Source organism: Mercenaria mercenaria, chromosome 18, assembly GCF_021730395.1.
Source record: "Mercenaria mercenaria strain notata chromosome 18, MADL_Memer_1, whole genome shotgun sequence".
Taxonomy (NCBI): Eukaryota; Metazoa; Mollusca; class Bivalvia; order Venerida; family Veneridae; genus Mercenaria; species Mercenaria mercenaria.
The window spans coordinates 44,996,359-45,023,648 of NC_069378.1; the positions used below are offsets into that span (position 1 = coordinate 44,996,359).

Here is a 27,290-nt window from a genome sequence, read left to right on the forward strand (position 1 = left end):
TGTGAAGTTTAGTGTAAATCTGCACAGTGGTTTTGAAGAAGGTTTTTTAAATTTACAATATAGCCATATAGTGAAAATAAGCCCTATCCCCCTGGCGGCCATGTTTTTTACTGAAACAAAATGGCTTAAGCAATTTTGGTAAAGTGTCACCTAGAGATCATTTCTACAAAATATTTTTGTAATCCGACTAACAGTTTCTGAGAAGAAGATTTTCAAAGTTTTTCCTTTCGGTTGTCATGGCAACCAGAGTCCCGCATGGAAGTAATTGTTTTGGGCAATTTAGAAAAGGGGTCACCCAAGGACAATTCCTGTGAAGGTTGGTGTAAATCTGCCCAGTGGTTCTGAAGAAGAAGATTTTTTTACAAATTCTTGAAACACGACGGACGACATCGAGCAGTCAGAAAAGCTCACCTTAACATTTTTAGGTAGCCTCAAGTAAAAGGATTTAATCAAACATATATTTAGCTCCAAGACTGAAATATAATTACCGAGTCCTGTGAGACTGTTTTGAATTTGCTATATACATTCGAAATTAACCATGGGGCAGAAGTAAAATCTACCTACATTTCTTCCACAATAAGTAAACGAAAGAGTAAAGGCGATATATAGAAATTTTACCGATGTGACTCAGTATTTTCAAAGATGTATAAACCTGCACCCTTCTGCATCAGGGGTAAAATTCACTTTCAACAGCAGGAAATGGACTATCAAATGAAATAAAAATCAATGACACGTCTTGAAAAACTGTATAACTAAACTAGAAAACAAATATAAAGAAAAACAATTGGTCCTGGTGCGATTTGAACATAAGCTCTCCTGAAAACATTAGTCTTTAAAAGGAGGTACTCTATTATGAGTCTATTAACCTAACAGGGTTGTTTTGACATGCTTGTCATTTCGATCTTCGATCAAAGTGGATTAATAATTCATATGGAAGAATTTGTGGCGTTTGTATTTTTTTGTAATTTATCATTGTCATCAGTTTTCTGTTAAATAAAAGGTCCTGTCATTGAATATTAGTATGTGGAGCATTTCGGGGTTAAAATTACTTTAGTCGACCCATTCAAAAAATGAATTTATTAGAAAAGGTTTTAAAGAAAAGAAATAAAACTAGAGAAAAGTATTAATCTGACCATTTAATAAACAAAAACTATATAGCTGAAGCCATTTTTTTTAACATTGAAATATCCATAGTTTTCATATATGGACAGAACCATTTATCGTAAATCAATAAAAACAACTAAGAGTTTTAACTAAGAGTTTTAATGTAATACATAATGCCTTGGATAAAAAATGTCCTCATTTAAACGTTTTAACATGACTTTGACAAAATACCATTTTCTTTTTGTAATGCTCTAACACGGAAAGGACGTCGTTGGCGTCACTCTGTCCATAATAACCGAGGTACCATTAACATATATAATGTAGTCATTTAAATAGATATATTGAATAATATTGCATTTTACCCTTTGAAAAACTGTCTATCTGATATCATGAAAAAATGTTTACATAAAGCTTTTTCAGTACACCGGATATTGAAATCATATACCCGCATATAAGATGTTAATTAAAGAATAAAAATAATCGGAGCTAACGTTATAATACAAAACATGCATTCAATGTGTAATATATAAGGTTACGTTAGTTGTAAACGATTTATTGAAAAAAGAATTGTTTACATGTTGCGACCCAATGAATGTACATGTCATTATCTTTTAGAAGAGAACAATGATAGTTGTTTTGTTTAATTGTATCTTATGTCCTTGACTTTGGAAGCGAACAAAATCTAACAATTTATCTAGGTACGTTTATCGACGAATATAGAACATACTTTTGCAGACGCGTAGATGTTTGTGGGCTACGTGATTCTCTCGTAGCAATGTATTAAAATACATATTTTGGTGCTATTCAGACACCTAATACGTTTGCTCTTATAACTCAGGAATAATTACCGCTTAATAAAAAACAAAACAAGTCCAAAGGAGAAATAATAATAAATTTCGTATCTGGATTTATGAAGAGTTTGATACAAAAGCAATTACACCGGACCAGTTAAATACGCTAATGTAGCCTCGTTTGGGTTACAAAATGTTTTCCTAGTTACGACAATCCTTCTGGTCGCCATGAATTAAGGTAAGATTTTCTTTGTCTGTGAGTTTGGTATATTATCCATGTTACATGACTGTAATACTGTTGGAAAAACGGCGTTAAAACCAAAACAAACATTTTTTTTTACGTTTTGATTACACATTTTCTGTGTTTATTTGTTTGACATGAGCAGCGCAAAAAAAAGACAATTTCGGACAGTTGCAATTATCAGCTAAATCATTTCATAAAGCAATCATGATATATTATAGCCATTAACATAAAGCTTTCATCTTGATTCTTGATTATATGAATTGTATAAATTGTTTTTCTTCCAATTAAGTTATCAGTATTTCTTTTTTTGTATTTTCGTGATGAATACGCCGCACAACGGCGGAAACATGGCAAGGTCATTTATCCGCTGTAAATGCATTCATTTACTACTCGCATAAATAGAATTTTATGTTGTGAGTCAATTTGTTTATAGTATTTAAAAGTTTCTTTGTAAGTTATACAATTTGTAGAAGTTTAGAGAAATTATTAATATTCCAGTCACTAAAAGGGGCATATTCGGTTAATGCAATTTTATTTCGAAGCTTGTATAATTTTTTAGATAGTAATTATAAATACAAAGTAAGCGTTAAGTAAATAAGAGATCTGTAAATATTACGTTTTTTTATTCGTTTAAGTACACATATCTTATACAACACACCACCGGAACCAAACATCTAGTTAGGGTCTCCTTAGATTTCTTTTTTTTTTGTATAAGAGAGATTTCAAGGGAGACAATTCATTTAGTGTATAAGTTAATCGATTTTTGGAACTTTCTTTTTTCTCAACAGCACCATTGCAAGGTAGACGTCAACTATTATTTAATTTGTTTTACATTGTACGTTTAATTATTATTTACTAAAGAAAAATAACTAAAATAATGATTTTGTTATCTATAAATATTTAAAGACTAAATTAAATATGAAATAATCTCTAGGAACAATTTCTGCTGTAATTTTTATTCCGAAGCATATGGGGGCTGCATTTTGATCATCGCCATGTTGATTTTTGTTTTAATTTATTTTCTTTAACAATCATACATCCTAAAACTGTTCTGGGATTAAACTACTTGATGTGAGATGACACTTGTATAATTTAGTTTTTCCCAGATTATTTAGATCTAGACGAAGAGGACACATTTATGTTAGACGAACACATGGTATTGCATCATTTCTATTTTGGACCAATAATCTTTCATGAAATATAAAACGACAACAAAATCCTATGTATTGATAAATTTATCTCGATATAAATTTACCCGAACGACTTTACAGTCAAGCGAAAGTAGCTACATTTTAAATGACGTAATGTGACTACTGTGTTGATGCAAGGGGTGGAACAGTACGTTTAAACAAAAAATGTAACTAAAGGGTGTTCCCAAATGTAAAGTTACCAAAACTTTTTATATTCATTTTTACTAATTTGATATTCACATACCTTTATTTTTTTTCTGTTTGTAACTCAAATGATATACAAATTTTTGAAAGGGTACACATAGGCATGTTATACATTGGCAAATATATGCTGTAAAATACTAGCAACACACCAGGTAATCTTCTGCATGCCCTTCTCGCGGCGCGCACTCCACTAGCGATGAGGATGTAATTGTTTTCTTTTTTGTTTTTACAACTTTTTGTATTTCTTATATATTTTTCATTTCTTTATTTTTTCATCTTCTTCTGTGCGTTTTTATTTATTTCGTTTAGACACATACTAAATGTAACACGCATACATTACTTCATGTTCTTCCGTCTATGAAAACTGAATTGAAGATTATTCTTTGCGGCGGACTAAGCCTAAACACCACATAAAATAGGCAATATGTGCACAGCAGTTAATCTGATCCTGACTATAGTTTTATCCAACAGAAATAACGCTTGGCATTGATATGCATGTGATGCAAAGGTCAAGAACAGTAGCTTCATGGCAGGTCATATCAGTGACGGTTTCACATTCAGTGTGATGCCACGAAAGTGATGTGTCAAGTCGTTTTCCTTTCAGATTTCATATACAAATACGGCCAGACGCGAAAACTAACTAAAAGGCCCAGCCGAGTTTCAGGTGGATTTTTTTGCAGCGACCTGCTTCTACTTTAGCCCTACAAATGACAAACTTCGAATGTGTTTTGCCCACAACTTCAGCCCTGATCAGACAACATTATATTTAGATGGCTTGTTATCAGACTTATCCCGATTAAGCTTTTCCAATACAGCTTTCTTAGGCAAACCCCACAAAGAACTGTCATTTCGGATACATTTTTATTACACGTTTAAGCCAAATGAGACGTGCAATGAGAAAACCAACATAGTGGCTTTGCGACTAGCATGGATCCAGACCAGCCTACGCATCTGCGCAGTCTGGTCAGGATCCATGCTGTTCGCTTTCTTCAAAGCCTATTGGAATTTTACAAACCGTTAGCGATCAGCATGGATCCTGACTATACTAAGCAGATGTGCAGACTTGTCTGGATCCATGTTGGTCGCAATTGCACTATGTTGGTTTTCTCATGGCGCGGCTCAAATATTTTCTGTGCCACTGGTACTTATCCCAAGCAAGAACCCACCCTACGGCCTTGATACGATGACTGCCTTTCCTTAGTATTAGCATTATACAGCACACAAATATCTGCCATCACTTACAACAGGGCTTTACAGATATTGACATGTACTTAAATAACAACCTGAACCACTGTAATAAAACTGATCGGTCAGTAATACATGTATACCTATTTACATATGTAATGCATCAATAACTTTACATTACGAGCAGTGTATAGATAAATCAAGCAGAGGTTGTTTGCAAAAATATCGGCCTTCGTTTTTATTTATTTATAGGATTTTAATCTTAAAATGTTATGTTTTCCTTAAATAAACAGATTTTGTCACTTTATTCGACTGGAATTCATATATTTAAAACTTCAGTAAAGTGATGACTTTATAGTTTTATGGAAATAAACATTTTATTTTTTTCAAGAAAATATACCCTGGCCTAGATAGAATAAGAAAAACATCTTGATAGAAACAGATACAAACCAGTTTCTGCTATAATAAATTAACTAACACACTGGTTTATCATTGACTCGAAACGATTTGGAAATTGTGAAAATACTTAATGAGAAATTTGTCTTCGAAATGTAGGCTAGAACCATATGATAGTGTGCAAAGTCATTTCACAAATCAATAGTAAACTACAAATAATTATATATTAAACTAGATTTTGATAAAAATATTTCAATTTTTACTGACAATTATTTTATTCTTTTTCATATTGGACTATGCCAAAATCACGCAAAAACAAACAGAAGCCACGTCGGCGGGACGCGGACGGAAGAAGGGATTCCCATCAACCTGCCATGGGTCAGGACCAGCCAGCATTCCAACACGGTACCAAACATGTTATAATTTAAACAATAAATGTTTCTATGCGGTCAAGTAGTGTATTTTCATACGAAAATGCACCAATCTATATATTGATAAGATGAAACCACACAATTCCAATCTATGCGTCCTATAAGGCCTTCTATAAGTTTCAGAACAGGCTATCAAGCACAGTATCCCAGACCATTATTCGGACAGACTACTCAAAATAGGTTTATATGACCTAGGAGCTTCATCAATTAATATCGATGCTCTTGCGAAAAGACACAACTTATTCAATATCCAAATAAACACGACTCCGACTACCTTTTACATGGTTTCACTACAGGTTTTAAGCATGAATATATGGGTCCGCGTCCTTCAGTATTTTCAAAAAATCTTAAATCTGCAATAAGTCAGAAAGAAATTCTTTCTTCTAAACTTTATAAATATTTTCTCCACTCTTGAATCTTAGAATCAATTCGGCAGGTCTTGTTCCAAAACAACACCGGAGGCTGGAGGTTAATTAACCATCTTTCATTCTCGACCGGGAACAATATAAATGATTTCATTTGACAACAGTTTCTGTCACGTGCAATTTTTGCAGTTCGAATGGTCAAAGGATTAGGACAACCCGTATTCATAACAAAAGCTGATATCTCGTCTACATTCAATGTATGCCCAATCTGGCTCGGGATTTCGAACATCTGCCATTAATTCGGATGAAGGCTTTCGGTACATAAGATGCTTCTTCAAGGGGCATCTTATTCATGTTTAATCTTCGGAAAAAAAAATCAAATTTTCTGCAATAGTTAGTTTGCAAAGAAGCAGATTAAGGTGGGCCGGGCACGTTAAAGAACCAGACTGTCTATTCGAAAAGAGCTAGGCTAAGTAAGCCGGACACGTCTATATCTGAAAAGTTCTCTCTGTCTGTTCTGGGGGCTTTATTTCACTCTGTCCCTCTGGTCAGATCGCTCTGTGTCTGTACTAGTAGAGTAGCAGATGATTTCGCGCCCTCTGTGGCTGCAGTTGCTGTAAAGCGCCTTTGAACGTGTTTATCATGAAAAGGGCGCTATATAAATCTGGTATAATAATAATAATATTTTTTTTTTTTTTACCATCTGCTCGATTACTATTTATGGCTTCCGGAAGGCCTTTCGATGAATGTCTTTCTCTAATGCAAACATTCTATACAACATGCAAGGAGCTAAACGTACCACTAAGCTCTAAAAAGGTGGGGTAAGTATAACATATTTAGGTTTATACTTCAAATAGACTCTGGTCACCGGACTGTCCGGTATCCAATAAAAAAAAAACAGAAAGCACAACAATGTCTTTTTACAGCTCATTTACGCTGAGAAATTTATGTTGAAAGACTTACAGTCGATGGTCGGACTCTTAACTTTTATTTCTTTGGCGTTACCTTCAGGAAGAGCATTCGACCGGCGCTTCTACGACGGAATGACCTATGCAAAAATAACATATCATTTCGTACGCATCAGCAAAGGTATGAAATATGATGCAAATGTTTTGTTATGTAAACAATTTCTTGGAGAATTTAATGGTTATTGCATATAAAGCGAACAAGAATGAACTGACAGTACTCAGCTAGAAATGTACACAGATTCCTCGGGCAACTCAAATTTAGGATATGAGGCTTATTTCGATGGAAACTAGACTGTTTGGTAATTTTTTTGGGGGGAAAACTATATATACAAAGAAATCATATACCTGGAACTTATACCTATTAACATAGCATTTTATATTTAGGGTAAAAAAAAGACTGCAACAAGAAAATTATACTTCGGTCCGATAACAGTGCCGTAGTAGAACTTATCAATAAAAAGTAATCCAAAAACAAAGCTGTCATTAATTTGATCCGCTACTAATTTTTCAGAACTGTTTCAAGTGTATTATTAGTCGCGTCAGTTATACGGCCGTCTATTTCATGCTTTTTAACCTAAGTTACTATGACTTTAAATATGTTGTTTATTATTATCCCGTGACGAAGGCGTGAAGCCTAAACGATTGAAATAAACCGTTTGTTTAGATTTTATCTGGCACACAATTGAAATAATATGTTAATGTAATTCAAGTTTAGATAGATACGACTACAAAAGGCAATATCAACAAGGCTTACAGCTTTAATGTATTTGATATAGAGTTCTCAATCCATATTTTAGGTTATTGCCATTCAGCGCTGCATTTGGACGAGTACCAATTCCGATAGGCATGCTTAGTTTGTTTTCCGGATGGGTACGGGTGCAGATATATCTTGTAATGTACAGAATTATGTTAAACTTGTTGATATATATGATTATTTTTCTCAGCAAAAATAATCAGACAAATTAAATCTATAATCCCAAAACACTGCGTCAAAAGTTTATTGCGAATTTATTACTGCGATCGTACATCGGTCAATGTTTTTTACCGTTAAGTTGACATGGTGATTTCAAGCACAATTATTGCATCGTGCAATACGGAATAAAGTCTAACCTGTTTAAATCGGTGATTGAAACGTTTAAGATGTAGGAGATCGAAACAATCTATTCACTCGGAACTAATAGGAGCAGTTCCCTTTTCAAAGCATATGATGAATTCGTATTCCCTTTCTTCAGGAATGAACAATTTCGCGTAAATGATGGTAGCATTCGATTCGAATTTTACAATCTATACCTGTTTATAACAGATATAATATCAAATTCATAAATTTACTTTGGGAATGTTTCAACTATTATATTTGCCTACCATAATCAATGTACAAAATGTTTCAAATCGTGGTAGTTTTTTGCTGATTAGGCATGTTCAAGTCAACACATTTACTCTTGATAGTGCAGCTATACAGTAGAACTAAAGACGCATTGTTATTGTAACGAATCATGCAGACATTTCTACTGGCTGCTGATCACGTTACACAGGGTCACGGTATAAAAGAGCCATTATATAGGGAATAGATTTCAACGGTCGGAACAGAAGGCGGCCGTTCTAAGTGGGGTCACACCATATATATGTGAACGATAGTGCATGTTAGACTGTATATTGCATCCAATACGGAAATATATTGTACATAATTTACACAGGTCTATGTCTACAGTAAGGCTTAATACTTTTCTTGAGATACAAAAGTAGTCTAAAACAGTACTGAGATTGTCTTATAATTGGTTGTGACCATAAACAATATAATATCTGTAACAAACAGAACAGTAAACAAGAGGGCCATGGTGGCCTATATATCGCTTACCAGAGTTGATCTGGCCTACTGACCTAGTTTTTGACCCCATATGACCAATAGTAAAACATGACTTAAAGATCATCAAGAAAAAACATTCTGATTAAATTTCATTAAGATTTGGTTACAACTGTGGCCTCTAGAGATTTCACAAGCTTTTCCTTTGATTTGACCGGGTGACCTAGTTTTTTACCCTACATGACCCAGATCTGAACTTGACCTACAAATTATCAAAACAAACATTCTGACTGATTCTCAGTTTCAAAATTAAATTGTGGTCTCTACAGTATTTTCATTTCACCGGGCCTAGTGACCTAGATTTTGATCCTACATAACCTTAAGTTCAAACATAACCTAGGAAGGATTAAGACAAACATTCTGACCCAGTTTCATAAGGATTGAGTTACAACTGTGGTTTCTAGAGTGTTCGCAAGCTTTTCCTTTGATCTGACCTACTGACCTAGCTTTTTACCCATATGACCCAGTTCCAAACATGACCTAAAAATCACGAAGACTTACATTCTGACCAAGTTTCATAAAAATTGTTTCAAAAATGTGATCTCTAGAGTGTTCACAAGGTTTTCCATTGATCTGACGTACTGACCTAGTTCTTGATCCAACATAATCTCGGTTCAAACTTGACCTAGAAATCATCAAGACTAACATTCTGACCAAGTTTCATAAAGACTGGGTCACAAATGTGGTCTCTAATGTGTTCACAAGGTTTTCCATTGAATTGACGTACTGACATAGTTTTTGATCCTACAATATCTCGGTTCAAACTTGACCAAGAGTTCATCAAGACTATTATTCTGACCAAGTTGCATAAAGATTGGGGCACAAATATGGTCTGTAGAGTGCTCACAAGCTTTCCCTTTGGTCTGATTTACTGACCTACATTTTGAATCCACAAGACCCAGTTCAAACTTGAACCAGAAATTATCAAGACGAACATTCTGACCAAGTTTCATAACGATTGGGTCAAAAATGTGATCTATAGAATGTTCACAGTGTTTCTCTTTGATCTGTCCTACTGACCTAGTTTTTGACCCCACTTAACCCAATTTCAAATCTGACCTAGAAAGCAACAATGCTAACATTCTTTTCAAATTTCGTAAAGATTGAGTCAAAAATGTGGTCTCTAGAGTGTTCACAAGCTTTTCCTTTGATCTGACCTACTGACCTAGTTTTTAACTAAACCTAACCAAGTTTCGAACTTGACCTACAAATCATAATGACTAACATGTTGACTAAGTTTGTCAAAGATTTGGTCAAAAATATTGTCTCTACGGTGTTTACAAGCTTTTCCTTTGATCTGACCTACTGACCTGACCTAGTTTTTATCCCAACATGACCCAGTTTCAGACTTCACATAGAAATTATCAAGACTAATATTTTAATCAAGTCTCATAAAGTTTTAGTCAAAAATGTGGTCTCTAGAGTGTTCACAGGCTTTTCCTTTGATCTGACCTATGTCGACATTTTTGACCCCACAGTTTCAAAGGTGACCTAGAGATTATCAGGACTTACATTCTGACCAAGTTTCATAAAGATTGGGTCAAAAATGTGATCTCTAGAGTGCTCACAATCTTTTCCTTTGATCTGACCTACTGATCTAGTTTTTGACCCACTTGAACCAGTTTCGAATTTGACCTAGAAATCAACAAGGCTAACATTCTGATCAAGTTTCATAAAGATTGAGTCAAAAATGTGGTCTCTAGAGTGTTCACAAGCTTTTCCTTTGATCTGACCTACTGACCTAGTTTTTGACTCCACATGACTTAGTTTCGAACTTGATCTAAGATCATCAAGACTAATATTCTGATCAAGTTTCATAAGGATTGGGTCAAAGTGTGATCTCGAGAGTGTTTACAAGTTTTTCCTTTGATCTGACCTACTTGCCTAGTTTTTGACTCCACATGACCCAGTTTAAACATAGAAATTATCATGACTAACATTCTGATCAAGTTTCATAAAGATTAAGTAAAATATGTGGTATCTAGAGTGTTCACAATCTTTTTTTTTATCTAACCTACTGACCTTACTAGTATTTTTGGCCCCACAGTTTCAAAAGTGACCTAGAGATTATCAGGACTTACATTCTGACCAAGTTTCATAAAGATTGGGTCAAAATGTGATCTCTAGAGTGCTCACAATCCTTTCCTTTGATCTGACCTACTGACCTAGTTTTTGACCCCACATGACCCAGTTTCAAACTTTACCTGTTGATGGATAATGACCGGTCACAATAGCTCATCTTGAGCACGGTGTGCTCTGGTGAGGTGAAAACCGAAATAAGTGTGACTATTTTACTCAACGTGACCATCATGTGATGTCCCAGTTTTATACCTTTCAAATAATAAAAAAAAAATTTAATGCAACATCATCTGGAATTTTAAGAGCTGAAGTGTAATAAAATACCAATTCAATACTGCATTTCATTTGCATTAAGGTATCTTACTGAGTGCAGCATTATGTGTTTTACCAATTTACCAAAATAATTAATATATATGTTGATAGTATTTATTGGTTTAGAATAAGTGTATGATAATATGTTTATGTAGGTAGTATACCTTGTTAGCAGGTAAAATCTAATTAGTGAAACCAAAGCTGCTGTAGATTGTACTTTGTGTAATTTAATGTTTTAGCTGCTTCAAGTTCGTTTATCTCTGTCCCTTCAAGTATAGAAAAATACGGTTATTTAACACTTATCAGTTTATTTCAGTTTCAATGTTATCCGTAGAAGTCTGCAAAGTTGAAAATTTTATTAGTATGCATGTATGCGTGTTGGCTTTCTAATATGTCGCGGGAATTCCGTGTTTCGTTGGTCTCATCTTTAAACAACTATGTATAATAACCGCTTTTTTTTCCGACGGCTTTAGTGCTATACACGGAATATCGAGGTACTATTAATAGCAGAATACTTAACACTTTGCATGGTACACTTCTATCTTAACATTTAAAGTAACCATGCCAACAGAGATGTTTGAAATATCTTATATCTACCATTTTATCATTATGTATAAATAATGTTTTAGAAAAATATCTTTCTTGTTTAATGTAGCTTCAAAACATTTTTTTTCTAATGTAAGTAATAAGTTCATATTGTGTGCATTCATTTAAGCAAATTCCAACTGTAGTACTCATCGTCTGACATTTGGAAAAATCATTGTGCTTGAAATTATTCACGGTAAGTTTTGACATACAAGTAATAAGCTGAAGTTGTGTTCCTTAAATAGACCAGTGTCAACGTCTTTGAATTACATTTAATATATATATAGGTTACGGGATTCGTTAAAAATGGTTCAAATAACATACTTTCAACATTAAAGCTATTAATTCTGAGCAGTAACTGACACGTCAAGTCATGACATCGATGGCGTCCTTTTATGAGAACAATGCTTTGTAGCGTTTCTGTGGAAATTCATTCATAGTTTTAACATTGATAAACCATTAAGCATCAGATTAGAGACAGTTTAATATATTTTTACTGCAGAGTCATCACAAGTAATATTAAAATCCGGGAAACACTGTGAGAGTTGCACAGATGGTAAAGCTACGTCAACTGCAGTATGCTTCTGCAATGATTGCAGGGAATATTTGTGTCAGAAACATTTAGATTGTCACAAAGGTGTGACGGTAACAAGACATCACACAATTCTTCCTTTGGGAGATAATGTCTACCTTGCTCATGGGTAAGCCAGAAATATATTTGTACCATTTTCATGCGTTTCTTTGGATTTCGCAGACACTGTTGTTATCACTATTGATCCTATTGATTCTTTATAAACTTTGTTGTTTAACGCTTTGATTAAGACGCATAACAGCAATACAAATGTTGCCTCCTCATTTCGATTTTTTTTTTGTAAAATATTGTATAATTTAATACATATAATTATGTCAGGTAAAAAGGTTTCCTTTTGCAAGGTACTTTAAGCCACTTTATAAGTCGACTCTTTTTATAATCGAAAGATATCGACCGATTGAAATCATATGCATTAAAGTCGACAACCGCGTAATATTTGTAACTCTTCTGCTATTGCATTATGTTGGAGAGAGACACATATTTCCATAATTCACAGCCATAAAAATAAAAAGATTTTGGCCCATGAAACAAGGACCTATACAGATACAGATACAGATACCCATGTTACTATTTTGTTCACGGATAAGGCCATGTATTAAATAAAAGATAAAGTATTGGGGAACTTTTTCCTCCTTGGCGTGTTCCGTGTAGGATGTTGAACCATTCTGATAATAAGTTCCTATTGTGCAAACAACTGTACATTTGAAAAAAGCAAAGAAAGGAGTTACCGACAGGTAGTTTAATTTTGTTATGCTTTTCTATTAGGAAGGAATCGACAGAAAGTACAACGAACACAGCAGAGGGCAAAGATGTTGGATGCTCATCTGACGGCATGGAAAATGCAAATATTTTACCACATATCGTTTGTTCAAATATAATAGAGCATCGATTATCACACGACTTAAACAACGCGCAGCAGGTACGTGAGTTAGTACATATTAAACACAGGCCTCAGTTACAGAACTAATGAACCAAATTACTTACATCACATGAACAAGTTTCCCTATATACGGAAAATCAGATACATTTTGGCATTATGTAAAGAATATGTTTGGTAGAAAACTGATAAATATGTATAAATTGCATAATTTATTCTAGAATGCATTTCCTGTAGGATTTTTGATACTAGTAGTTACTTTATTCCTAATTATATTCAATTTCTCTTCCTTTAGGGTTGCTTTAAAAACTGAAATTTGATTATTTGAGATCGTATCTTATGTGTCCAAGAAAACCTTAGTTAAATACTGGTAATAACGAAGCTTATGTGTTTTTCCGTTATCAAAACCGCCAGCGGACAAGAGAAGAACAATTAAACACAGGAACATTTTAACAATAGCTTTATTATAAATGTATTTGGTTTGTTAATAATGTTTCCTATTCTGACAAAAAGAAACAACATCAAAGCATAATTCTTAACGGTTAATTAACATATATAAATTCATCCAGATTCTAAGATTCTATCTGCAATTTTAGTATGCCTAAATGTGATGGCCTTTACAAATTTTACCTCCATTATTTCTTTCAAAGTCAATAAATCAATTTTTTATATAAATATTCATCCGGACATTGAAGAAGCCTGCTATGGATACTCAAAAAGACAAACATAAAGAAAGGGAAGAGGAAAATCAGAAAAATAATGACGAACAGGTAACTTTTTTCTTGGTTATGTCTAGAAAGAGCATTGGTATTTGAAAATTTGCCTTTCCCCATCAGAAATAAAAACAAACTTCAACTGAACTTCCCAGAAACCTCCGTTGTTGTGTCTGCGCCTGTAGATTTTACCATTCACTTTGCAAATTATTCCTAGTTTGAATGTGAACATGTTTTTTTTAAACCTTATATCTATTCCCAAGGTTAAGGTCAAGCAACATTTGTTATAATTATAATAACATTATAGAGTTTTATTATCTAAGCAAGAGTTTCCTTCTTTATCTTTCATACTAATTTTTTTAAAATGAAAATACGTTTTTAGAAAGTGACCATTTGTTTCAGTGAAAGTCACACACTGAAGAACAAAATTACTACTTAAAAAAAAATGAAATTCTATATATAATCTGGAAGGAATTTATTTTAAATTAAATAATTGTTGTTGTTATCTAAAAAGCCGATATTGCCAGCATCGGAAGAATGCCTAGAAAACATTGAAGAAGGCAAAAATCAAAGCCAGGATCAGATGGAAGAGGTAATTATTTATCATTTAATAAACAGCCAGACATTCGTAGGTGATATATTATACATTAGTTGACCTATTTTAACTTCTTAGTTCATTTTGTAAACATTTTAGTTCGAATAAGATTAATAAAGATACAATGAACATTCATGTGGACATTTAGCGACTTTGTTTTCCTTGGCAACCAACAAAAAATGTATTCCTTATCTCATATTTAAAGAAGTCATTTAAAAGCATAATCGGATACCGTAATTGAAAATTAGAAGATGAAATACACAGCGACACTGGAAAGGTAATCATGGGTTTGCTCAAATCCAGACATAGTATACGTATATCATTACAGAAATTTCTGCAATTAAAAGTGAAATATTTAGTCTGCTAGTGGTTGAAATCCAGTTTTGTAGACTATAAGGACAGCGTTTTTTGTCCGTCCGGCATTCGCTCCGACCGTCATCTTTTTCCTCTTCGATCCATAACTCTGTTATCCATCAAGAAATTTCAATACAACTTTCCACAAATGTCCCACATAACACGATAATGTGTCACGCATAACAGCTAGACCACTTGCTTTAAGATCAAAGTTTCCTGTTAACATAATATAAACAAACTCTGTTTCCTGTCCTGTCGTAAATGTGCAATCCATTTAGGGATTATAACATAAAATGACGTGTCCTGCGTAATGTCCAGACCAACATCGCAAATTTGAGGGTCAATTATGTTAAAACCCCTGTCCGTTCAATACGTCTATCATTTATCCATCAAGGGATTTTAATTATACCTAGCAAAAATTCTGTCCAATTTGTTACATCAAGGAATCTAAATGTCAGGACTTGCAATATAACTTTGCACAAATATTACCCTTAGCAAGACAAAGGCCACCTGTTTAGCCTAGAACTAACTGCAGTGCGTCATGTGCAACTTCCAAATACCTCGTTCAAGGTCATTGTATACTTTGAGGTTTCGAGGCATCAGCGTCTGTTTTTACTACATATCTATGGCATCCATCAAGATATTTTAATGTTACTTTTCTAAAGCTTTCCGATAATTAAGTGATATCCTTATGCAACTCAAATAAGCCCTGTATCAAATGTCAATGCCACTTATACAGGTTAAACGAAAACAGGGTATGTTCCAAGTTCGCACTATAACTCAGCTATCCGTCAAGAAATTGTACAATTATTAATAACTGACGCACATACTCCTCATAATGAGATATTATGTCATGTGGAATATATAGATCCCTAGCTCAAAGGTTATATTCTAGGTCAATTATTTTTGGTCATTTTTTTCTTCTCCTATTTGTCATTTCTCTTACATGTTTGTGTATTTAAATACTTTTCTCTTTATATTTATATACTGAGCTGTTCTACTATACGTAAGTAGCTGAAAAATATTGATGAAAGTTCTTAATCATCCGTAAATCAGTTCATAACTCAAAGAATTTTAATACTTTTGGCTAAAATGTTTCAAATCATAAGGTGACATATCGTGGCCAAGTTGGAAAGTCTCCATATGACCGATATTTGTTTTTTTTTTTGTTTTGGGTTTAACGCCGTTTTTCAACAGTATTTCAGTCATGTAACGGCGGGCAGTTAACCTCACCAGTGTTCCTGGATTCTGTACCAGTACAAACCTGTTCTCTGCAAGTAACTGCCAACTTCCCCACATGAATCAGAGGTGGAGGACTAATGATTTCAGACACAATGTCGTTTATCAAATAGTCACAGAGAACATACGCCCCGCCCGAGGATCGAACTCGCGACCCCGCGATCCGTAGACCGACGCTCTACCTACTGGGCTAAGCGGGCGGGTTGACCGATATTTGTGTTGGTGCGACGTTAAATCAAACAAAAAATACATAAAGATTATTTTTAGCTCACCTGTCACAAAGTGACAAGGTGAGCTTTTGTGATCACGCAGCGTCCGTCGTCCGTCCGTGTGTCCGTCCGTGCGTCCGTGCGTGCGTAAACTTTTGATTGTGACCACTCTAGAGGTCAAATTTTTTCATGGGATGTTTATGAAAGTTAGTCAAAATGTTCAACTTGATGATATCTAGGTCAAGTTCGAAAATGGGTCACGTGCGGTCATAAAAAGGTCAGTAGGTCTAAAAATAGATAAAAACATTGTGACCTCTCTAGAGGCCATATTTTTCATGAGATCTTCATGAAAATTGGTCAGAATGTTCAGCTTGATGATATCTAGGATAAGTTCGAAACTGGGTCACGTCCCGTTACCTCCATTATTTCTTTCAAAGTCAATAAATCAATTTTTTACATAAATATTCATCCGGACATTGAAGAAGCCTGCTATGGATACTCAAAAAGACAAACATAAAGAAAGGGAAGAGGAAAATCAGAAAAATAATGAAGAACAGGTAACGTTTTTCTTGGTTATGTCTAGAAAGAGCATTGGTATTTGAAAATTTGCCTTTCTCCATTAGAAATAAAAACAAACTTCAATTGAACCTCCCAGACACCTCCGTTGTTGTGTCTGCGCCTGTAGATTTTACCATTCACTTTGCAAATTATTCCTAGTTTGAATGTGAACATATTTTTTTTTAAACCTTATATCTATTCCCAAGGTTAAGGTCAAGCAACATTTGTTATATTTATGGTAACATTATAGAGTTTTATTATCTAAGCAAGAGTTTCTTTCTTTATTTTTCATTCTAATTTTTTTAAAATGAAAATACGTTGTTAGAAAGTGACCATTTGTTTCAGTGAAAGTTACACATTGAAGAACAAAATTACTACATAAATTAAAATTGTATATTTAACCTGGAAGGAATTTATTTTAAATCAAATAATTGTTGTTGTTATCTAATAAGCCGATATTGCCAGCATCGGAAGAATGTCTAGAAAACATTGAAGAAGGCAAAAGTCAAAGCCATGGTCAGATGGAAGAGGTAATTATTTATCATTTAATAAACAGCCAGACATTCGTAGGTGATATATTATACATTAGTTGACCTATTTTAACTTCTTAGTTCATTTTGTAAACATTTTAGTTCGAATAAGATTAATATAAATACAATGAACATTTATGTGGACAATTAGCGAATTTGTTTTCCTTGGCAACCAAGAAAAAATGTATTCCTTATCTCATATTTTAAGAAGTCATCTAAAAGCATAATCGGATAACGTAATTGAAAATCAGAAGATGAAATACACAGCGACACTGGAAAGGTAATCATGGGTTTGCTCAATTCCAGACATAGTATACGTATATCATTACAGGAATTTCTGCAATTAAAAGTGAAATATTTAGTCTGCTAGTGGTTGAAATCCGGTTTTGTAGACTATAAGGACAGCGTTTTTTGTCCGTCCGGCATTCGCTCCGACCGTCAACTTTTTCCTCTTCGATCCATAACTCTGTTATTCATCAAGAAATTTCAATACAACTTTCCACAAATGTCCCACATAACACGATAATGTGTCACGCATAACAGCTAGACCACTTGTTTTAAGATCAAAGTTTCCTGTTAACATAATATAAACAAACTCCGTTTCCTGTCCTGTCGTAAATGTGCAATCCATTTAGGGATTATAACATAAAATGACGTGTCCTGCGTAATGTCCAGACCAACATCGCAAATGTGAGGGTCAGTTATGTTAAAACCCCTGTCCGTTCAATACGTCTATCATTTATCCATCAAGGGATTTTAATTATACCTAGTAAAAATGATTCCGGAAATGAGATGATGTGTCATAGTCAAAACCCAGACTCCTTGCTAAAACCTCAATGTCACACTAGGACATTAAATGACAATAAACATGTTTTTCTGATCGATTCATCACTCTTTTATCCATTCTTGGAATGTTGATATAACCGGTCACAAATCTTCCCCATAACGAGGCAATATGTCTCTTAGAGTATTCAGCGCTCTAGATAAAAAATTAAGGTCATCTGTCAACATGGATATTTTTCTGTCCAATCTGTTACATCAAGGAATCTAAATGTCAGGACTTGCAATATAACTTTGCACAAATATTACCCTTAGCAAGACAAAGGCCACCTGTTTAGCCTAGAACTAACTGCAGTGCGTCATGTGAAACTTACAAATACCTCGTTCAAGGTCATTGTATACTTTGAGGTTTCGAGGCATCAGCTTCTGTTTTGTTACATATCTATGACATCCATCAAGATATTTTAATGTTACTTTTCTAAAGCTTTTCCGATAATTAAGTGATATCCTTATGCAACTCAAATAAGCCCTGTATCAAATGTCAATGGCACTTATACAGGTTAAATGAAAACAGGGTATGTTCCAAGTTCGCACTATAACTCAGCTATCCGTCAAGAAATTGTACAATTAATAACTGACGCACATACGCCTCATAATGAGATATTATGTCATGTGGAATACATAGATCCCTAGCTCAAAAGTTACATTCTAGGTCAATTATGTTTGGTCATTTTTTCTTCTCCTATTTGTCATTTCTCTTACATGTTTGTGTATTTAAATACTTTTCTCTTTATATTTATATACTGAGCTGTTCTACTATACGTAAGTAGCTGAAAAATATTGATGAAAGTTCTTAAGCATCCGTAAATCAGTTCATAACTCAAAGAATGTTAATACTTTTTGGCTAAAATGTTTCAAATCATAAGGCGACATATCGTGGGCAAACATATACTCCTTGCTGAAAGTTCAATGAAACATCAAAGTCAGTAGCATTGCTTCTCTGTCTCAGTCATATCTCTTTCATCCATCCAGATATTTTGATATTACTTACCACAAGTCTTCGCCATATCGAGGCAATATGTCTTGTAGAGCATCAAGATCTCTAGTTTAAAGTCAGGGTCAATTTCTCAACATGGATTGTTTGTTACATCAAGGAATCTTAATATTAGGGTTATAATATTACTTTGCACAGATATTACCCATAACGAGACAAAAGCCACATATTTAGCTTTGAAGTAAAAGTAGATCTTACTTTGATGTAAATGTTTACATAGTATTAAAAGTGTCTGTCTCGTTTCTGGTAGATAAAACTCAAGGGGTGATAATATCATTTGGTACAAATGTTTCGAATAATCAGACGAAATGTCATGCTCAAACTGAAAGGACACAGTTACACTTGTAGGGTAAATGTCAATAAGATATTGTTTCCTGTCAGCTTATTCAAAAGGTGTACCCAGGTGCCAGCCCGTGGTGCAGTAATGCAGTAATGCAGCCAAAGTTGGAAAGTCTCCATATGACCGATATTTGTGTTGGTGCGACGTTAAATCAAACAAAAAATACATAAAGATTGTTTTTAGCTCACCTGTCACAAAGTGACAAGGTGAGCTTTTGTGATCACGCAGCGTCCGTCGTCCGTCCGTGCGTCCGTGCGTGAGTAAACTTTTGCTTTTGACCATTCTAGAGGTCAAATTTTTCATGGGATCTTTATGAAAGTTGGTCAAAGTATTCACCTTGATGATATCTAGGTCAAGTTCGAAACTGGGTCACGTGCGGTCAAAAACTAGGTCAGTAGGTCTAAAAATAAAAAAACATTTTGACCTTTCTAGAGGCCATATTTTTCATAAGATCTTCATCAAAATTGGGCAGAATGTTTATCTTGACGATATCTAGAAAAAGTTTGAATCTGGGCTACGTGCGGTCAAAAACTAGGTCAGTATGTCTAAAAATATAAAAACATAGTGACCTCTCTAGAGGCCATATTTTTCACAAGACCTTCATGAAAATTGGTCAGAATGTTCATCTTGATGATATCTAGGTCAAATTCGAAATTGGGTCATGTGCCTTCAAAAACTAGTTCAGTAGGTCTAAAAATAGAAAAACATTGTGACCTCACTGGAGGCCATATTTTTCATAAGATCTTCATAAAAATTGGTCAGAATGTTCACCTTGTTGATATCTAGGTCAAGTTTGAAACTGGGTCATGTGCCTTCAAAAACTAGGTCAGGAGGTCAAATGATATAAAAACCTTGTGACCTAAATAAAGGCCATATTTTTCACAAGATCTTCATGAAAATTAGTCAGAATATTCAACTTGATGATATCTAGGTCAAGTTCGAAACCGGGTCACGTGCATTCAAAAACTAGGTCAGTAGATCTAAAAATAGAAAAACCTTGTGACCTCTCTAGAGGCCATATTTTTCATAAGATCTTCATGAAAATTGGTCAGAATGTTCAGCTTGATGATATCTAGGTTAAGTTCGAAACTGGGTCACGTCCCTTTACCTCCATTATTTATTTCAAAGTCAATAAATCAATGTTTTACATAGATATTCATCCGGACATTGAAGAAGCCTGCTATGGATACTCAAAAAGACAAACATAAAGAAAGGGAAGAGGAAAATCAGAAAAATAATGACGAACAGGTAACTTTTTTCTTGGTTATGTCTAGAAAGAGCATTGGTATTTGAAAATTTGCCTTTCTTCATTAGAAATAAAACAAACTTCAATTGAACTTCCCAGACACCTCCGTTGTTGTGTCTGCGCCTGTAGATTTTACCATTCACTTTGCAACTTTTCCCTAGTTTGAATGTGAACATGTTTTTTTTAAACCTTATATCTATTCCCAATGTTAAGGTCAAGCAACATTTGTTATATTTATGATAACATTATAGAGTTTTATTATCTAAGCAAGAGTTTCTTTCTTTATCTTTTATACTAATTTTTTTAAAATGAAAATACGTTGTTAGAAAGTGATCATTCGTTTCAGTGAAACTCACACATTGAAGAACAAAATTACTACATAAAATAAAATTGTATATTTAATCTGGAAGAAATTTATTTTAAATCAAATAATTGTTGTTATCTAATAAGCCGATATTGCCAGCATCGGAAAAATGTCTAGGAAACATTGAAGAGGGCAAAAATCAAAGCCAGGGTCAGATGGAAGAGGTAATTATTTATCATTTAATAAACAGACAGACATTCGTAGGTGATATATTATACATTATTTGACCTATTTTAACTTCTTAGTTCATTTTGTAAACATTTTAGTTCGAATAAGATTAATATAGATACAATGAACATTCATGTGGACATTTAGCGAATTTGTTTTCCTTGGCAACCAATAAAAAAAGTATTCCCTATCTCATATTTTAAGAAGTCATCTAAAAGCATAATCGGATAACGTAATTGAAAATCAGAAGATGAAATACACAGCGACACTGGAAAGGTAATCATCGGTTTGCTCAATTCCAGACATAGTATACGTATATCATTACAGAAATTTCTGCAATTAAAAGTGAAATATTTAGTCTGCTAGTGGTTGAAATCCAGTTTTGCAGACTATAAGGACAGCGTTTTTTGTCCGTCCGGCATTCGCTCCAACTGTCAACTTTTTCCTCTTCGATCCATAACTCTGTTATCCATCAAGAAATTTCAATACAACTTTCCACAAATGTCCCACATAACACGATAATGTGTCACGCATAACAGCTAGACCACTTGCTTTAAGATCAAAGCTTCCTGTTAACATAATATAAACAAACTCTGTTTCCTGTCCTGTCGTAAATGTGCAATCCGTTTAGGGATTATAACATAAAATGACGTGTCCTGCGTAATGTCCAGACCAACATCGCAAATTTGAGGGTCAATTATGTTAAAACCCCTGTCCGTTCAATACGTCTATCATTTATCCATCAAGGGATTTTAATTATACCTAGCAAAAATGATCCCGGAAATGAGATGATGTGTCATAGTCAAAACCCAGACTCCTTGCTAAAACCTCAATGTCACACTAGGACATTAAATGACAATAAACATGTTTTTCTGATCGATTCATCACTCTTTTATCCATTCTTGGAATGTTGATATAACCGGTCACAAGTCTTCCCCATAATGAGGCAATATGTCTCTTAGAGCATCCAGCTCTCTAGATAAAAGATTAAGGTCATTTGTCTACATGGATATTTTTCTGTCCAATCTGTTGCATCAAGGAATCTAAATGTCAGGACTTGCAATATAACTTTGCACAAATATTACCCTTAGCAAGTCAAAGGCCACCTGTTTAGCCTAGAACTAACTGCAGTGCGTCATGTGCAACTTAAAAATACCTCGTTCAAGGTCATTGTATACTTTGAGGTTTCGAGGCATTAGCGTCTGTTTTTTTTACTACATATCTGTGGCATCCATCAAGATATTTTAATGTTACTTTTCTAAAGCTTTTCCGATAATTAAGTGATATCCTTATGCAACTCAAATAAGCCCTGTATCAAATGTCAATGGCACTTATACAGGTTAAATGAAAACAGGGTATGTTCCAAGTTCGCACTATAACTCAGCTATCCGTCAAGAAATTGTACAATTATTAATAACTGACGCACATACTCCTCATAATGAGATATTATGTCATGTGGAATACATAGATCCCTAGCTCAAAGATTACATTTTAGGTCAATTATTTTTGGTCATTTTTTCTTCTCCTATTTGTCATTTCTCTTACATGTTTGTGTATTTAAATATTTTTCTCTTTATATTTATATACTGAGCTGTTCTACTATACGTAAGTAGCTGAAAAATATTGATGAAAGTTCTTAAGCATCCGTAAATCAGTTCATAACTCAAAGAATTTTAATACTTTTTGGCTAAAATGTTTCAAATCATAAGGCGACATATCGTGGGCAAACATATACCCCTTGCTGAAAGCTCAATGAAACATCAAAGTCAGTAGCATTGCTTTTCTGTCTCAGTCATATCTTTTTCATCCATCCAGATATTTTGATATTACTGACCACAAGTCTTCACCATATCGAGGCAATATGTCTTGTAGAGCATCCAGATCTCTAGTTTAAAGTCAGGGTGAATTTCTCAACATGGATAGTTTGTTACATCAAGGAATCTTAATATTAGGATTATAATATTACTTTGCACATATATTACCCATAACGAGACAAAAGCCACACACTGAGCTTTGAAGTAAAAGTAGATCTTACTTTGATGTAAATATTTACATAGTATTAAAAGTGTCTGTCTCGTCTGGTCGATAACTCAAGGGGTGATTATATCATTTGGTACAAATGTTTCGAATAATCAGACGAAATGTCATGCTCAAACTGAAAGGACACAGTTACACTTGTAGGGTAAATGTCAATAAGATGTTGTTTCCTGTCTGCTTATTCAAAAGGTGTACCCAGGTGCCAGCCCGTGGTGCAGTAAGGCAGTAATGCAGCCAAAGTTGGAAAGTCTCCATATGACCGATATTTGTGTTGGTGCGACGTTAAAACAAACAAAAAATACATAAAGATTATTTTTAGCTCACCTGTCACAAAGTGACAAGGTGAGCTTTTGTGATCACGCAGCGTCCGTCGTCCGTCCGTGCGTCCGTGCGTGCGTAAACTTTTGCTTGTGACCACTCTAGAGGACACATTTTTCATGGGATCTTTATGAAAGTTGGTCAGAGTGTTCATCTTGATGATATCTAGGTCAAGTTCGAAACTGGTTTACGTGCGGTCAAAAACTAGGTCAGTAGGTCTAAAAATATAAAAACCTTGTGACCTCTCTAGAGGCCATTTTTTTCACAAGATCTTCATGAAAATTGGTCAGATTGTTGACCTTCATGACGTCTAGGTCAAGTTCGAAACTGGGTCACGTGCGGTCAAAAACTAGGTCAGTATGTCTAAAAATATAAAAACCTTGTGACCTCTCTAGAGGCCATATATTTGACAAGACCTTCAAGAAAATTAGTCAGAATGTTTATCTTGATGATATCTAGGTCAAGTTTGAAACTGAGTCATGTGCCTTCAAAAACTAGTTCAGTAGGTCTAAAAGTTGAAAAACCTGATGACCTCTCTAAAGGCCATATATTTCAAAAGATCTTCATAAAAATTAGTCAGAATGTTCAACTTGATGATATCTAGGTCAAGTTCGAAACTGGGTCAGGTGCCTTCAAAAACTAGGTCAGGAGGTCAAATAATAGAAAAACCTTGTGACCTCTCTAAAGGCCATATTTTACATAAGAACTTCATGAAAATTGGAGGGAATGTTCATCTTGATGATATCTAGGTCAAGTTTGAAACTGGATCATGTGCGGTCAGAAACTAGGTCAGTAGGTCTAAAAATACGAAAACCTTATGACCTCTCTAGAGGCCATAATTTTCATAAGATCTTCATGAAAATTGGTCAGAATGTTCTCCTGGATGATATCTAGGTCAAGTTCGAAACTGGTTTATGTGCCTCAAAAACTAGGTCAGGAGGTCAAATACAGTGGCGCCTGCATGTTTGTTCCCTGAGTTTGCGGGATAACGCGAGCAACTCGCGTGTTGAAGGCGAAAAGTGAAACGTGTTGCACGGTTAGAAACGCGTGCATAAACGAGAAATAGTTATTGCGCATGCTCAGCGTGCAGCGTGCGCTGCCGCGCAAATAAATGTTCTCATGCGCATGCCCAGCGTGCCAAACCGAGAAGGTTAAATGCGCATGCCCAGCGTGCAAAACCGAGCAGGTTAAATGCGCATGCTCAGCGTGCAATGGATTTAAGTGTTTAAAAAGTATATGGATTCATCGTCTTACGGTTCTAGTTTGAAAGATGATATTTCTTTCAAATTTTATTTTTGATTTGAAATGTAACTTTTTGATCATTTCCGTAAAGAATTTTTTGTAAACAGTATACCCGGAAAGTAGTGTAGACAGAATCTAGTAGATGTTTTCTACATCATAAAAAGACGGCAGTTCCACTGCATATTAAAGCGGCGACACTGAGATTCTATATCGCCAAGAATTTGGATTCGCCTTCCATCAGTAAGTGTTGAAATGTTACTATAGTTACGCTTGATTTTATTGAGCACTATGTACTGTATGATAAACACAAATGTAATATATACTTCACTGTATCTCTCATAATTTCGCACATTTGAAAGATTTTTAATACAAGCGCGCAAATGTAATTACAATCAAACTGACTAACAGTGGTGACTTCCCTTTAATAATTTTACACCATTTGCTGTCAACGAAGGTGTTGTCATCAGTTGTTGAAAATATGAAATATTCATGTTGGTTTTACTAGTTCTACGGTAGGTACTGTTTTCAATGTATGTATTCCATTTTTCATGATGCTAAGCCTCCTAATAGTAATACCAGTGCTAACAGGGGCGTAGATATTATACTCTAAAGTGTCAAGGGAAGCTGTTTTGCAGAACTTCACCCAGTAGAGCACGTACACAGTAATTAACAGATCATATATAAATCAGTATATCACCTGTAACTGTAAATTCATATATCTACACATCTTTTAATCAATATTTCGGTAAGTAAAGTTGTTTACAGGGCTCAAGATAAGATGTGTATTAGCGTAAATTACGCTTTGAAATAATGCATATGGGTGGTTTTCAAAATAATGAAGCAAAAGTGTGACATAGGGGTTAAAAATTCAAACTCATTTTTTATGGTGGTCACCTATTTTTTATGATAGCAAATACTTCAGAGTTGAAGGAAATAACTTTAGGAAAGTGTTAATGCCAATCAGAAAATATTTCAGCCTTTAATTCAAAAGTTCAGTGAATTTCCAGTAAGATGGGTGAAAAATGTTGCATGGTTTTATGACAAGGAAATATGTATAACAGTATTTTTTTCAACATAAATGATATGTAATGGGTGTATGTGTATGGTCTGAATCTTATTTAATCATATGTTTGTGGACATTGGTTTTTAAAATCACCCTTTCTGCACAAATCTGACATGAAAATAAAACTTTACCTAGAAAAGTTGTTGCTGAATGCAATATAACTAACATATAATTATAAAACCTATTTTTTTCTCACATTTTGCATGTTTATAAACCACATGCAAAATTTCAAGAATGTCCAGTAATTCTAATTTCTAGAATTGTCAACTCAAAATTGAGTTATTTTACAGATGGACAGGGGACACTTACTGAAGATTGTGTAATATTCATCCATTATTAGTTTTCTATTTATAAAAAGACTAATGGTAATCAACTTTAGACAAATGCTATTAAAAAATTAGTTTATTCCACAAAATAACTACAAAATCGAACATTTTCACTACAGAAACACGAAAATTCAACAGAATGTAATGCTTTAAATGAAAAATAAGTGACTTTAAACATAACTAACACGTTGAAATCATTTAGTTTACATGAACTGCTTATTCAGAGTAGAAAAATGACAAAATGCCATGCATGATAAAATGGAATAGTAAAATTCATACATACTTTTTAATTTTACTAAAAAGGGTGCACAGGGGACAAATTGTGTCAAAATATTTATTCATAGAATATGTTAATGGTAAGTAAAATTCTTTTAACTACACAATATTTACTAGTGAACATTTACATATGTAGGTAAACTTAAGAGCTTAAGATGCAATAAAATTGATGTTTTCACTTTTAAACTTGAAAATTGGCAACTTAAGAAAAAAATGCAAACAATGAATTTTAAATTGTCCAGGGTTTCTTATATAATGCTAAATTATCAAGTAATGCCTAAATTTTGCATTCACACTGCTAAGAATATAGAACTTCCACCACAAATTACTGGAATGCTATGATAATTGATATATGTAAAAAAAAGGGTGCACAGGGGACATCACTTTTGGCTTTGTGAATATTTAGCAGTCTGTAATATGTGAAGTTGAATGCTGCTTTTGTATCTATTGTAACTCCCTTTCAAGGAAAATAAAGTAAAATCCATTTTACTTAAAGAATAAAAGAATCTGACACTTAACAACTGAAAAGGTGCACAGGGGACATTTTTAGGTGTATAGAAATTCATCAAGTTTCTGAGAAAGTTGATTTATTAAAGAAATAAATCATACTGTGTCTTCACAGCTGAAAGGATAAAGATCTTAGAAAACATTAAGACTTTAGAAAAGTAATAAGGTTATGAAATTGTAGTGTTCA

General features: G+C 34.1%; 1 protein-coding gene across 3 annotated transcripts; it reads left to right on the forward strand.

The window, feature by feature from the left end:
• Positions 1-1,918: 1,918 nt before the first annotated feature.
• LOC128550844 (tripartite motif-containing protein 44-like) lies at positions 1,919-25,743 on the forward strand. 3 transcript variants are annotated; one of them, XM_053530691.1, is made up of 11 exons: positions 2,094-5,519; positions 6,922-6,999; positions 12,218-12,416; positions 13,073-13,226; positions 13,880-13,954; positions 14,412-14,489; positions 16,777-16,851; positions 17,305-17,382; positions 20,709-20,804; positions 21,253-21,330; positions 25,039-25,743. In XM_053530691.1, the coding sequence occupies exons 1-11, from the start codon at positions 5,411-5,413 to the stop codon at positions 25,057-25,059; spliced, it is 1,041 nt and encodes a 346-aa protein (XP_053386666.1). In that variant the 5' UTR covers positions 2,094-5,410; the 3' UTR covers positions 25,060-25,743. The 3 variants fall into 3 exon arrangements, with proteins under 3 accessions (XP_053386668.1, XP_053386666.1, XP_053386667.1); XM_053530693.1 differs by lacking the exon at positions 21,253-21,330 and having other exon boundaries at positions 1,919-5,519; positions 20,730-20,804; XM_053530692.1 differs by lacking the exon at positions 21,253-21,330 and having other exon boundaries at positions 2,095-5,519.
• The last annotated feature ends 1,547 nt before the right edge of the window (positions 25,744-27,290 follow it).